This window comes from Mesoplodon mirus, assembly GCF_964341445.2.
Source record: "Mesoplodon mirus genome assembly, chromosome: 10".
NCBI lineage: Eukaryota > Metazoa > Chordata > Mammalia > Artiodactyla > Ziphiidae > Mesoplodon > Mesoplodon mirus.
Genome location: NC_138986.1, coordinates 70,698,595 through 70,711,944, shown reverse-complemented (window position 1 = coordinate 70,711,944; position 13,350 = coordinate 70,698,595). Strand labels below are relative to the sequence as shown.

General features: G+C 38.4%; 1 protein-coding gene across 1 annotated transcript in view; it reads right to left on the bottom strand.

Moving 5' to 3' along the window:
- The window catches only part of TBX18 (T-box transcription factor 18), a 31,842-nt gene that overhangs the window by 9,368 nt on the left and 9,124 nt on the right, over nt 1-13,350 (bottom strand). Inside the window, exons 5-6 of the mRNA XM_082633962.1 lie at nt 4,746-4,913; nt 1,398-1,462 (exon numbers count right to left, since the gene is read on the bottom strand). Coding sequence (XP_082490088.1) covers nt 1,398-1,462; nt 4,746-4,913 — 233 coding nt within the window. The remainder of the gene's footprint in view (nt 1-1,397; nt 1,463-4,745; nt 4,914-13,350) is intronic.

Below are 13,350 nucleotides of genomic sequence, written 5' to 3'. Positions count from 1 at the left end.
GTCATCCCAGGGGCTTCCTTCAGTCACCTTACCAGTGACCACCCCAGTTACTAGATTATTCAACTTTCAGAAACTCCTCTGAGAAGCAAAGCTAACCACGAGCTAATGCAACAGAACAAAAGCCAAGCAAAGTTTTTCTGCACATGGAAAGAGACATCTAAAATGACTGAATAATCTCAATACAGCAGACAATGTATAGTAGGAATACCTGCAAATCTTCCTACAGGGTGAAGCCCTGTTATTAGTCAGTCTTGTTGATCTGCCTGCGCTAAGTTAAAGGCTACTCCACTCTCATACATTTAGCCCTCACACTGCATGGTGTTTAAATGAATCATTGCATATGAAGATGAAATCAAGTCTTTCTGCAAGCATTTGAGTTTATTCTGAGAAAAGGTCTCTGTCTACACTACCTTGCCCAGCTAATCAGCTGAAAGAACTAAAAGCCTGCGCTACTGCTTGATTGTTTTCTCTCTACAATTTTAAGTGAAATTGTTCCTAAAATAAGATAATCGGGGATTTTGACCTCATGTAGACACCGCCTATCAATACCAAGTTTTCAAGAAGTATTTCTGGAGTAAAGTGATAAAAAAAATGTCTCAAATACTTTTTAAAAACAAAGTGCTTTTAAAAACATTTAAGTCAAAGTCTTACCCTGAAAGGGCGTCTGGAGAACGTTAGTCTATTATTACTATCAACAGTTATTTTAGAAAACGTTGCACCGAACTGTATTGGGATAGAATCATATCAATAAATTCAAAAACTCTTGGCACACAGACTAGGGTGGTCTGCTTTTTGATAAAAAGTAATAGAGTAGAATTCATTATTGTAGCTCTCCCACTTAGTACAAACACCATAAAACACGACACAGAAAAAACAAACAAGTGTGTGGCTGTCAGTAGAGCCAAGACAAATTTGGAAACCAAAGAACATCAGCTGTCTTGGCAGTGAGGAGTAGTCTCATATTCTAGTTGGAAATCTGAGTGAACAAGAGTCTCTGTCCTATTTCGAAGACAGATCAATACATAATTGTGACATCACTAAGCAAATTCTAAACCAAGAGCAGATGCAGAGAGTATTTTGATTTGGGATATTAAAGCCCCTGGATCTTGAGGGGCAGGTTTCCACAAGGCCCCTTCAGAGGCAGCATGCACTGTACGCCCTGAGAACTTCCGTTTTCACCCCAGCATTTCACATCAACATTAACCTTAGAAATGGGCAAAATGCCACACACAAAATAAGTTACATCCAAGGCTCAATGATATTAGTAAATTTAAATCCTCATCAGAAGTGATTTCAAAACCATGTCAGTAAATTTAACTGTTTACTTTGTAATGGAAAATTCACAATAAAAATCAAATATATTTATCACAGCCAGAATGTTTTTCACTGAGACTCACCTGTTACGCCCAGAGTCTCGGAAGCCTTTGGCAAAGGGATTCCTATCTATCTTCAGGCGAGTAATCTGCAGAGCAGAAAAAAAAAAAAAATCACATCAAGTCTTATTATAAATGCCAAGGAAGGTTATTAAAAATGGAAATGATGGAAGAACTATAAGTAACTCCAAAATGAACTGTCAGAGGATGTACTGTGTTCTTCTTCCCTGTTTCTCAGGTATTTTATTATATTAGTAGCAAAGCTACATGAAAATTTCAGAACTCATCTAGACATTCATTTGCTTTGAAAAGGACATTCCCCTGCCTCTATTCAAGCTCTGTAATAGATAAAGTTTGCTTTGCTTTTAATATCCCTGGAGAAGGAGATTCTGAATCATCTGTTGATAATTGGCCCTTTGTTTGACAATCTCTCTAAACTAAAGTTCTTCCCTTTATTAACTCTGTGACATGTGTCTGTTTCTCTTGCAGTAGTGGTGATGGGGAACAGCTAATATCCAGCTTCTATTTAACAGCCATTTATACGCTCGAGTGTTGTTAACCTTCGTCAGAAATAGGCAATATACATTCCTTTAACTTTGTCTCTCCTTGAATCATCTTTATGGCTCTCATCTCCTCTTTTATCTGTGGAGTCGTGACCTGGTCAGAGCACTACAGTGAATGTCTAACCAGAGGTAACCATGACTTGAAGGTTCTAATGGGATTCAATCTTATATATGTAGGAGAAATAAATAATGGCTTCATTTTAACTACAGTTGTAATTTGTTGACTCACAACCAGATTTTTGCCCAGGAAGACCCCCAGATTTGAGGGAAACATTTTTGCAAGTGGTCTAATCGTCTCCATTAAAAACAACTTTTTTTAGTTATACCGTCCTGAAATTGACAATAATAAACAACATCCCATTTGTTTCTTACCAGATCTCCACTTTGCCCAAAGGAGCTAACAGCCTATTTTCTAAGAAGCACATCATGCTTTGTTTTCTGTGTTCCCTGGTTTAGTGGAATCTCCAAAGTTAATGAACATCCTTCCTTCTTATTGTGCCATTTTGGCCAAGGACAAATGAACACTGCTGGACGACACTAACGCAAAGAAAGTCACCCTTGAAAAGTCGTCTGCAATCCCCCTATATTATGCTGTGTATGCTCTCAACCATCTGCCAATCAGCCATGCAACACCTGAGGTAGGTGTACTCCATATGCTACTGTCTTAGTTTGTGGATAAAACTACATTATAAATGAGATAATGTAAGAGTCTGCTAAGTAATTCACCATGTCTGCCACTCTGCCATTGAAAGAAACCTTTATAATTCATTATAGCTCAATTATCTGTTCATTTAAATCACATTTAAAGAACATTTAATAACTTCAGTGTTCATTTAAAATAGTATTTTAAAAAAGAGTACAGATTTATATAATGGTGCCTTGTCTAAATATAGTTTTATCACAATTACTATTATAATGATTTTTATTACTGACATCACATCTGTTGAGTGCACACCATGTATCCTGTAATATGAGTTTTGTGCATTTTATTGAATTCTCATAGCAACTTAGATGTAGTTATTATCCCAATTTTATGTTTCTTTTATACTAGGTTAAGTTTCCTATGATCATAAGGTTAACTGGTTGTAGAACTGGGCTAGCACCCCAGGCTTTAGAGCCCATGCTTGTAGCCACCAAACATGGGCTGCTTACCAATTTTCCAAAAGTTCTTCAAAATAGCAGCCAGGAAGTTTAAAAAAATGAACATGGTTTTTCATTATCAATTTTCTTTTCTTCTAATTTTTCCATCCTCTTAATTGATTTGTCAACATTTGTGAATTGGCGTTAGTCACCAACATGTACCAAAAGCCCACTACAGCTCGTTTATTGTTATCACAGAGGCTAGTAGAAAATACACTTTTAACACAGTTAATTGGGTGTGTTGGAGAGAGACTGACAGACAGACAGACAGACAGAGAAAAAAGATGGACTGGGTAACAAATGCCTCTGCTCTTTTCTCCCCATGCATTATATTTTTCCTTTAAAAAAAACCTCATTTTCTACACCTGACATATTTTAAGAATATCTTCCTAATTATCTCCAGCCTTTTTTTTTTTTTTTTGTGGTACGCAGGTCTCTCACTGTTGTGGCCTCTCCCATTGTGGAGCACAGGCTCCGGATGCACAGGCTCCGGACGCGCAGGCTCAGCGGCCATGGCTCACGGGCCCAGCCGCCCCACGGCATGTGGGATCTTCCCGGACCGGGGCACGAACCCGTGTCCCCTGCATCGGCAGGCGGACTCTCAACCACTGTGCCACCAGGGAAGCCCTCTCCAGCCCTTTTAAAGGTTAATTTCATGTTCCCTCCCAAAAGTGTGTATAGAAGTGTGACAACGTGAGTATGAGAGGACAGGACAGCCTGGGCTGTGGGACAGGTGTCGCCACATGGACGAGAACAGATGAGCCTCTCAGCCCTAAAGGAGGACGCACAGGACAGGGTCCGAATCTCCTAGGAAGCTTTAAAACAACAGAAAACACAACAGAGAGTTTATAAAGCCTAAAATTGTTAACTGAGATGTATATAAATGTAAAGAGAAGTGGAAACCTAAAATAATTCTGCTGACCGTTGAAATTAAAAAAAAATCTACCACAGACCACATCAGCCTCAACTCCATCGCTATTTCTTATGAAAACTGGCCAGAATTGGATCAAATAATTGCCTCAATTCAATTCTCCACCTGCTTGACACGGCCTTAAAGAAGTACATATACTTACTCATATAGAAAAGGAGTATTACACTTCTCAAATTATTTCTAATTTTATGAAAGGATTACTCCACAATCGCTCATCTCTCAGACTATAAGCATATGCATTGCCCTCTATCACAATTAAAGCATATCTTGAAAGAAATAGCCTTTTTGTATATATATACTAAAATGACTGCATAGGATAAGTGCTTCTGAAATATTTCCCATAATATATGGATGGTAGCTTTAAAATAAAGTGAGCTGTCAAATCCCATGCCCTGTGACACAACTCACTTTCATATCCTACATGTCTATTTCCTAGTCAATACACATGCTTTCTAATTTTAATTATGACATCAGGATTCAATGTCTCAAAATGGAAAGTAAACCTACACTGCCAGTCATGAGACACACTCTGGTCTAAAGAAATCCTCACTAGAGTAGCTTTACATGGGGAATAATAGATAAATAATTGTTATTACAATACATATATATTCTGGATGTCATACATGGCAAATGCTTTATGACAATTCATAACATTTAGATACAGTGAAAAGAAGAGCTAGCTTTCAATCTGCACATGAAATTAAACGTCTAGAAAGATCCCAATTCTGAGAACAGTACCTGCTGATTCTGATAGGCGGTGACAGTGGTGAAAACAGTTTCTGGAAAGGAGAATGCCTTCACTCCCTCCCCAGATGGAACAGGCTTGATGGGAGAAAGATCATCCCCACAGTCTTTACGGATGACATGGACTCGTGGTTGGTATTTGTGCATAGAATGAAGAATAATCTATGTCAAGGAAAGAAAAGCCAAATTTGTCAGCAACTTCTGGCTTGACTAAATATTTAACGTGCAAAACGAACCCCAGTTGGAAATAAAAATATCCAAAGCTCTGAAAGTGCCAATTTAATAAAGTATATCAAAATTGGACTGAGACTGCTGGGTAGCTGTTTGCAAAGTGTGCATAAAAATACAAACAAGAAAAAGTAATCACTATTTTGGCAGAACCCTGTGTAAAACCATACGAATGTAACATCAAATTTTCTGTTTCTGAAAACACAAGAATAAATTCATAAGCCTTTTATTTATAATGAGCCTAATGGAACACAGAGTCCAAAACAATAAAACTAAGAGTGAGATTGAAATGATTATTTGAATTCTACCACACCCATCCCCTAAAAATAAGTATTTGCACACCAAGGTTTGCTTCAGAAACATTTTTCCCTTGTTGGTGACCACAACATGTCTATTCAAGGGCAAAGGGATTTTAAGGATACCCCAGGGTGTGACTTATGTGTGGCTCACAAAGTCTCTGGTTTGCCTGGAGAGCCCAGCGTCTGTGCTCCCATCATAACAAGGCTTCCAAAACCCAGATGCCTGGTGATGCAAAAGCTCTCAGACTCAGCTAGGGGAATCTGATGATATGGTTCAACTGCCTTCTGCCCAAAGACTCCACTTCTGAGAATTTATCCTAAGGAAATATTCCAAATCCAGAAAAGCGTTTCATATACAAAGATGTGCAGCGCACCATTTATAACAGTGGAAAAACTATAAACCACTGACATGAGTAGATTGGTTAGGTAAATGAAAGTGCACACAGTGGGATACAACATTATTCAGCCATTACTAATGCTTTTAGGACATTTTTAACCACATAATGAAACGCTTCTTTTTAAATCTTAAATTAGAATAAAGTATCCAAGTTGTTTTGCAACTTATCATAACTACTTAAAAGTAGACAGTAAAAAGGACCCATACAAAGATATGAAGAGTGGTCATAGCTCTGGATGATGGAATTGTGCATGAATGTTTTCTTCTTCTTTATATGTTTTATACTGTCAAGGTTGAGGAGGTGAGGTAAAGAAATAGCCCTAAGCCTCTATGCCTACTTTCTGGAGATCAGCTCGGTGCTTTGTGACCACCTAGAGGGGTGGGATAGGGAGGGTGGGAGCGAGACGCAAGAGGGAGGGGATATGGGTATATATGTATACATTTAGCTGATTCACTTTGTTATACAGCAGAAAGTAACACAACATTGTAAAGCAATTATACTCCAATAAAGACGTTAATAAATAAATAAATAAATGCAATGTGTGATTCTGGATTGGAACCCAGAGAGGAAAAAACGTGACTAAAAAGATATTATTGTGACAGCTGGAAAATTTTGAATATGGACTGTGTATTAAAAATAGTATATGTCAATGATTAAAAAAAAAAAAAAGAAATAGCCCTATCCAATGGGATTTTCTATTTGCTGCCAGGAATCCAAATTAAGGTATTCACTAATGAGTTTAGTTAATGAATCTATATCTTTACTGAGCTATACAATTTGAATTCAGGTTTTGAGGAGTTAGGAGTTTGGAGAAATGTTTAAACAAAGGTCTGGGAAAAACACAGTGTTTGGTTGACCTGCCTCATGTTTTTCAGGATGTGCGCAGTTTAATAAGCCAAATTCAGAATCACTGGTCAGCCCAAACACAAATAGCCCTCTACCTGTAGAGTGTGTTTGCTGCCCCAAAAGGATGTCTTTACACTCTGTTATTAACCAACAGTTTGGGGTTTTTTTTAACCCTGAAATTTTCTTTCTATCAGTGGAGGAAATGCCTAGATAGCAGATCTAATGATGGTACCCACCAGACATTCTTGATGGAACAACAGCAGGAGTCTGAGGAAAGGACAAGAGGGGACAATAGCCTCCACCATCACCCAGGGACACACAACACAAATCAGCAACCTCTGGAAAAGTCTTTTTCCAGGTTTAAGAAAGGACAGAATTTCAACTAACTCATTCATGGCTCACAACATCAGTGTAAAGTGTTGCAACTGGAAAGTTTTTAAATAACTAAAATTAGAAAATAAAGCAGAAAAATAGAGTGTGCTGCTTGTAGTAAGGATAGGTACTGTTTTCCAAAACACTGTCTGTTTTCTCTGTGTGTGTGTGTGTGTGTGTATACACTAAGTCTAACGTGAAATGTATGTCTGGCAAAAGTCAGATAAAAAGTATGAAAAAGCAAGATTTAATTCTAATGATCCTAATGATTAGCAAATTCCAGAGCAGACTAAAAATTTGAAAAAGCCACTTTATATTAAACAAACAAAAAGACAGTGCATAGCCAAGAAGACAAGAGTGAACTGGCTTGTAGTGAAGGAAACAAAAATTCATTTGGGTTTCTGTTTACTAGTCAATGAAAAGTGGGTTCTTGTTTTATGAAGTCTTTGTTCTCTCAAGCAGATTTCTCTATATAGCTATATATACTTTAATTTCATTTATTTGGTTTTTTTTTTTTTTTTTTTTTTTTTTTTTGCGGTACGCGGGCCTCTCACTGCTGTGGCCTCTCCCGCTGCGGGGCACAGGCTCCGGACGCGCAGGCTCAGCGGCCATGGCTCACGGACCCAGCTGCTCCGCAACATGTGGCATCCTCCCGGACCAGGGCACGAACCCGCGTCCCCCGCATCGGCAGGCGGACTCCCAACCACTGCGCCACCAGAGAAGCCCCATTTATTTGTTTATATCCTTACGCAATCTCCAAAATGACTTAAGGCGGGGTATACTGGGGTAGGGTACAGAAATAGATGAGGCATGCCCATGTTTGTACATTAAAGGGGAACTGCCAATAGTAACCTGAAAATTATTCAAGAAAAATAATATACTTTCAATATGATCTATAGGAATGTAGTATATCCCTGGACATTTTAAGAGAACGCTAAACGAGCCTTAGTTATTCTCATAAAATAGCATTATTTGCTTTTTTTTTCATTATTTGCTTTTTAATGAACTACCAAAGTTATAATGACAAGTGTTCAAGAATATTTTTTAAACATCTTTATTGGAGTATAATTGCTCTACAATGGTGTGTTAGTTTCTGCTTTATAACAAAGTGAATCAGTTATACATATACATATGTTCCCATATCTCTTCCCTCTTGCATCTCCCTCCCTCCCACCCTCCCTATCCCACCCTTCTAGGTGGTCACAAAGCACCGAGCTGATCTCCCTGTGCTATGCGGCTGCTTCCCACTAGCTAGCTATTTGACGTTTGGTAGTGTATATATGTCCATGCCACTCTCTCACTTCGTCCCAGCTTACACTTCCCCCTCCCCGTATCCTCAAGTCCATTCTCTAGTAGGTCTGTGCCTTTATTCCCGTCTTACCCCTAGGTTCTTCATGACATTTTTTTTCTTAGATTCTATATATATGTGTTAGCATACGGTATTTGTTTTTCTCTTTCTGACTTACTTCACTCTGTATGACAGACTCTAGGTCCATCCACCTCACTACAAATAACTCAATTTCGTTTCTTTTTATGGCTGAGTAATATTCCATTGTATATATGTGCCACATCTTCTTTATCCATTCATCAAGAATATTTTGCTTATTTAATAGAACAAGTAGAACGAGGAGAGCCACTGGCCTTATAAACAAGGAGACCACAATGATAATGCCCATTTCTGAAACTCAAATAATTATATCTGATCTGCATGTTCCGTGCTCTCTGTTCTGTTGAGATGGAGGATGTTTTTTCTTTGGGGCATTACCTAGTAGCATAGATAGTCACATGGACCTCTATCCATAAACACGGGGTGCTTTCCCATGTGAAGGTCAATACAGTTTTTTCCCACATTAAAGATACTAGGTTTGAGTCAAAAGAAGCACGATGTTACGTATTTCTGATCTGATCGGCCTAAAGTGCCTGTAGTTTGACAGATACACCACCTGTCCCTTACAAAACAGCTCAATAAGGAAACACTACCTGCTGACTCTGGAAATTTTCTACATGACCTAAATGCCAGTGTTGGAACAAGTCAAGCAAAGGACCAAGAAGGAGCAGATAAAAAAAACCCTGGCTCCCTGCAGTTTTGGTGATACCAGATGCAGACTTGCTTTCAATGGTAGGGGTCAGGGTAGTTACACAAGGTCGCAAGCTCCATAGCAAAGTGGCTTGGGTTTTGTTTCAAGTGTGACTTTGTGTATGAAGCACTCCTTACAAATATGGACTTTCAAATTCATCAGCTCATTTGAGTCACTCAAAATTCTCTGGTTCCAATATAACCCATGAGAGAACCAAGGCCCAGAGAGTCAAAGTTTTTTGCTTATGAACCTTAGACCTCTAAGCTATGGCAAGTTCCTTCCATCAGGGAGATCTAGCAATCTCCCCTGTGACTTCTTGCTACCCCATCTGATTCTCGAGCAGAAATGGGAAGAGGGTGAGGACAAACTCAGAGCTAGGGTGACTGTATCACTGAATCCTCAGCAGCTGGAAGAACAGACCCTCTGACAAGTTTCCTGGCTGTGGATGCTTGACTGTGCTTCCTTCCAAAGTACACCAGCACTGTGGGTACAAGTCCTGCCCTGGTTTAAGGTGCACCATTACCTGTTAAATGTCTTCTAATTCTGCAGGGAAATGTTCACCTAAATGTTTCCCTCCAGACAGCAAATTCCAAGTGAAACATGCACATGATGAGAAGGAAATACCCCATCCAAGCATGCTGACCATCTGCCCCCAGGTAATCCAAGGACCAGTCTTGGTTTGTATACAATCCAAGACAAAGCTGACTATGGTCTCCCCAAAGGGCAAGTAGGGATTATAAAGTCTTCACAACATTCAAGATTAGCTGTGGAGATTGAAGTAAGTCAGAAAGAGAAAAACAAATACCGTATGTTAACACATATATATGGAATCAAAAAAAATGGTCTGAAGAACCTAGGGGCAGGACAGGAATAAAGACGCAGATGTAGAAAATGGACTTGAGGACACGGGGAGGGGGAAGCGTAAGCTGGGATGAAGTGAGAGAGTGGCATGGACACACATACACTACCAAATGTAAAATAGATAGCTAGTGGGAAACAGCCACATAGCACAGGGAGATCAGCTCGGTGCTTTGTGACCACCTAGAGGGGTGGGATAGGGAAGGTGGGAGGGAGACACAAGAGGGAGGAGATATGGGGATATATGTATATGTATAGCTGATTCACTTTGTCATAAAGTAGAAACTAACACACCATTGTAAAGCAATTATACTCCAATAAAGATGTTTAAAAAAAGACATACATGTGTAGTCCTAAAAATTATAAGATTAATTTTTCTTAACTTTAATAAAAAGTTGACATGCTAAACAGAAAAAAAAAGATTAGCTGTGGAGTGGTGGGACGTTTCTATATCTCTAGATTCTTACCAGTATTCCTCTCTAAACAATTCTTTGTGTTTGGAAAGATGAAAAATCACTTTGGGGAAAATCACAATGGCACATAATCTCATGTTTTGTGCAGCCCTAGGTCCACTCACAGCCCCGTGACAATTTGTTTCCTCCAATCTCTCTGTGTTTAATAAAAGTCCCAGGTCTACATGGAGTTCTCAAGTCACCATGTTGAACACTTGTACCTCTTTAGCAGAATAAAACTGGGAACTGAGAAGACAAAAAGTAGGAAAGTAATTTAGAAAGCAAATTAGAAAATTACCTCGCATTTGAATCTACAGCTTGATTGGTTAGAGGTTAGTGTCACTTCCTTTAGAATTGGGGGTGGGGAGGCTCAACTGTATGAGGGCAGAGAGGTGAGAGTCCCTGAGAGATCTCTGCATCAGGAAAGGGACTGCTGAATTAGTCCCATCACAATGGTACTGCTCTCTTCTCAGACGCTGAATCACATCAGCAATAGAATAAGAAATGACTTCCTACACTCTAATCTAACCTTATTTAGGATCATCAAACTGAGCAAAGAAACGCAACAGACACCTTCTTCACAGAGCCTTCCCAATCTCTCCTGGCTGGAACAATGTGGCAGCTGCACTGCTCTGCGCTTACATCACGATCACCTGTGTGCCTGTCTTCTCTCCCCATCTAGGCTAGAAGATCACTGAAGACAGAGACTATGGCTTCTTATCTCTTACTACATTTTACAAAGTCTTCAAAACTTTGTTTTTAAATAAAGAACAGAAAAGAGCATTTTCCCTCCTACCTTCTCCTCTAGTATCAAGCAATAGGTACATTTTTACTATTTGCAAAGGCAATTTCCTTGCTTCCAAAATGCACAGATACATATTATTCTCTCCCTATTCCCTGCACACACTAATTACTTTCCTTTATTAAAGTATTACATCCTGTCACAACCTTAAAAGAATTTTACTGGAAGATGAAACACTTCTATAGATTTTGTCTGTTTTCTGCTATGTTTTCATTTTTTTTTAAGAGTGGAATTTTATAATTATTCAGGTATAAACAATTGTGGCTCAAGTTGCAATCTACTCTTTTGTATTTTAAACAATGCTGTGTGATAATTACCGTTATGTGTCAACTTGGCTAGACCATGGTACCTAGATGTTTGGCCAAACACCAGTCTTGATGTCCTTGTGAAGGTACTTTTCAGTTGAGATTAACATTTAAATCAGCAGAGTAAAGCAAGTAGCCTCCATAATGTGGGTGGGCCTTACCCAATCAGTTGAAAGACTTAAGAGAAAAAAGGTGGAGGTCCCCTGAGGAAGAGGAGATTCTGCTTCCAAACTGCCTCGAGGCTCAAACTGCAACATCAGCTCTTCCCTGGGTCTTCAGCCTGCCCACCCACCCTGCAAATTTCATACCTACCAGCCACCACAATTGTGTGAGCCAGTTCCCTAAAATAAATCCCTCCTCTATCTCTATCTCTATTTCTATCTATATCTATCTATATATCTATAACTATATCTATACAGTCTATTGGTTCTGTTTCTCTAGAGAATGCTGTTTTAAATAAAGTCTAGTGAAATTATGAAGTTAAAATCAGATAGATGGATAAATTACTAGATCTATATCTAATTTTGTAGATATGGTAGATATTAGATATAAAGCCAGTAATTTAATCTGAAAGAATTTGAATTATAGAATGACTATATTTATTTAAATTGCTTAAAGGAGTTTGGCCCTTATATATGACAGTGTATAGCTTTTAGACCCACTTATCTCTTTAAAAGATATATTCTCAAACTATAGAACTCAGAAAAGCAGGGTATGTTTAAGCTTTGAAAACAGGTAACACTTAGTGCCATTTATTTTTAAAATTTTTACTGTAAAAAAAATTAAAGACTCCTCAATGGATGCACTGGCAAAATTTCACAGTTGGCTCCCTCAATGAGACAGAAGAAACTAGTGTTCTTTCATTGAAATCAAACGAAAAATAACTGTTACAACCTGACTGTGTATATACAGAATAAAAAGGAAGAGAAGCAAAGTAATGCACTAAAGTACAGGGCATGAAGTTGGATTCAGAAATAAACTGTACACTGTTACTTTTCTGATTCTGGTTTAGAATATGAAAGGCAACAATAAACAAAAGTACTGGCAGTTTGAGAGAGATGAGTCTTAAAAATCCAGATGCTGCATCTGTACCACAATGAAATTTGTACTTGAATGTCTTCATTAAGGTCAATTTGCTTAAGATATTATCTAGCAACTTACAAATCACATCCTGTCATCGCTGTATTACTAGCTTATGACAGTTTGCATTTTTGTTTGAAAAGATTGGCCCATAAATATGCTATCTTCATGTCACCCCTTTGAGAAATGAACTAGTTGGTATTCCTTTTACGTACCATATATGCTCTTAAAAAGGCATTTCAATCCTGCTTCAGTCAAAACCCTCTCAAATAACAGAAACCTAATAGAAATGCTAGCATTGAGTGGAAATCAGCATGTATCCAGAGTTACTTATTTATTAAAATAATAAGGGTAGTCCTGCCTAGGAACAATACTGTGTAAAAATTAATAAGGTGTTAAAAATGACTATATTATTGAAATGGCTGGCTTTAGCATATATATCATTTTTCAGCAGTTTTAAGATGAAAAGGAATTATTACAACGTATTTGACACCTTAGATGTTATTACAAAACAATTGGGAGCTTGCAGGTGGAACACGCGAACAGCATAAGCCTGGGCTGTCATTGAGAAGCATGAGCTTCAGCTGGAGAAAGAACTGGATGCAGGCAGGACACAATAAATCATTATCACTGTTCACCCAACTGCCAAGAATTCATATTCAGAGTATAATAATTGGCACCTCACGGGATTTCAAACAAATGTTTTGGCTAAAAATGGCTGCCTGAGGTTCTTTCATTCCAATACAAATGCAATATCTAGTTTTCCCTATTAAATGCTTCATAGAATACTCCGGCCACAGGCGTAATCTCTGATGCAACTATAACCTAGATTTTGCGCAGACTGTGCACAGGCTAGTCAACCAGGAGAGGAATTTCATGAT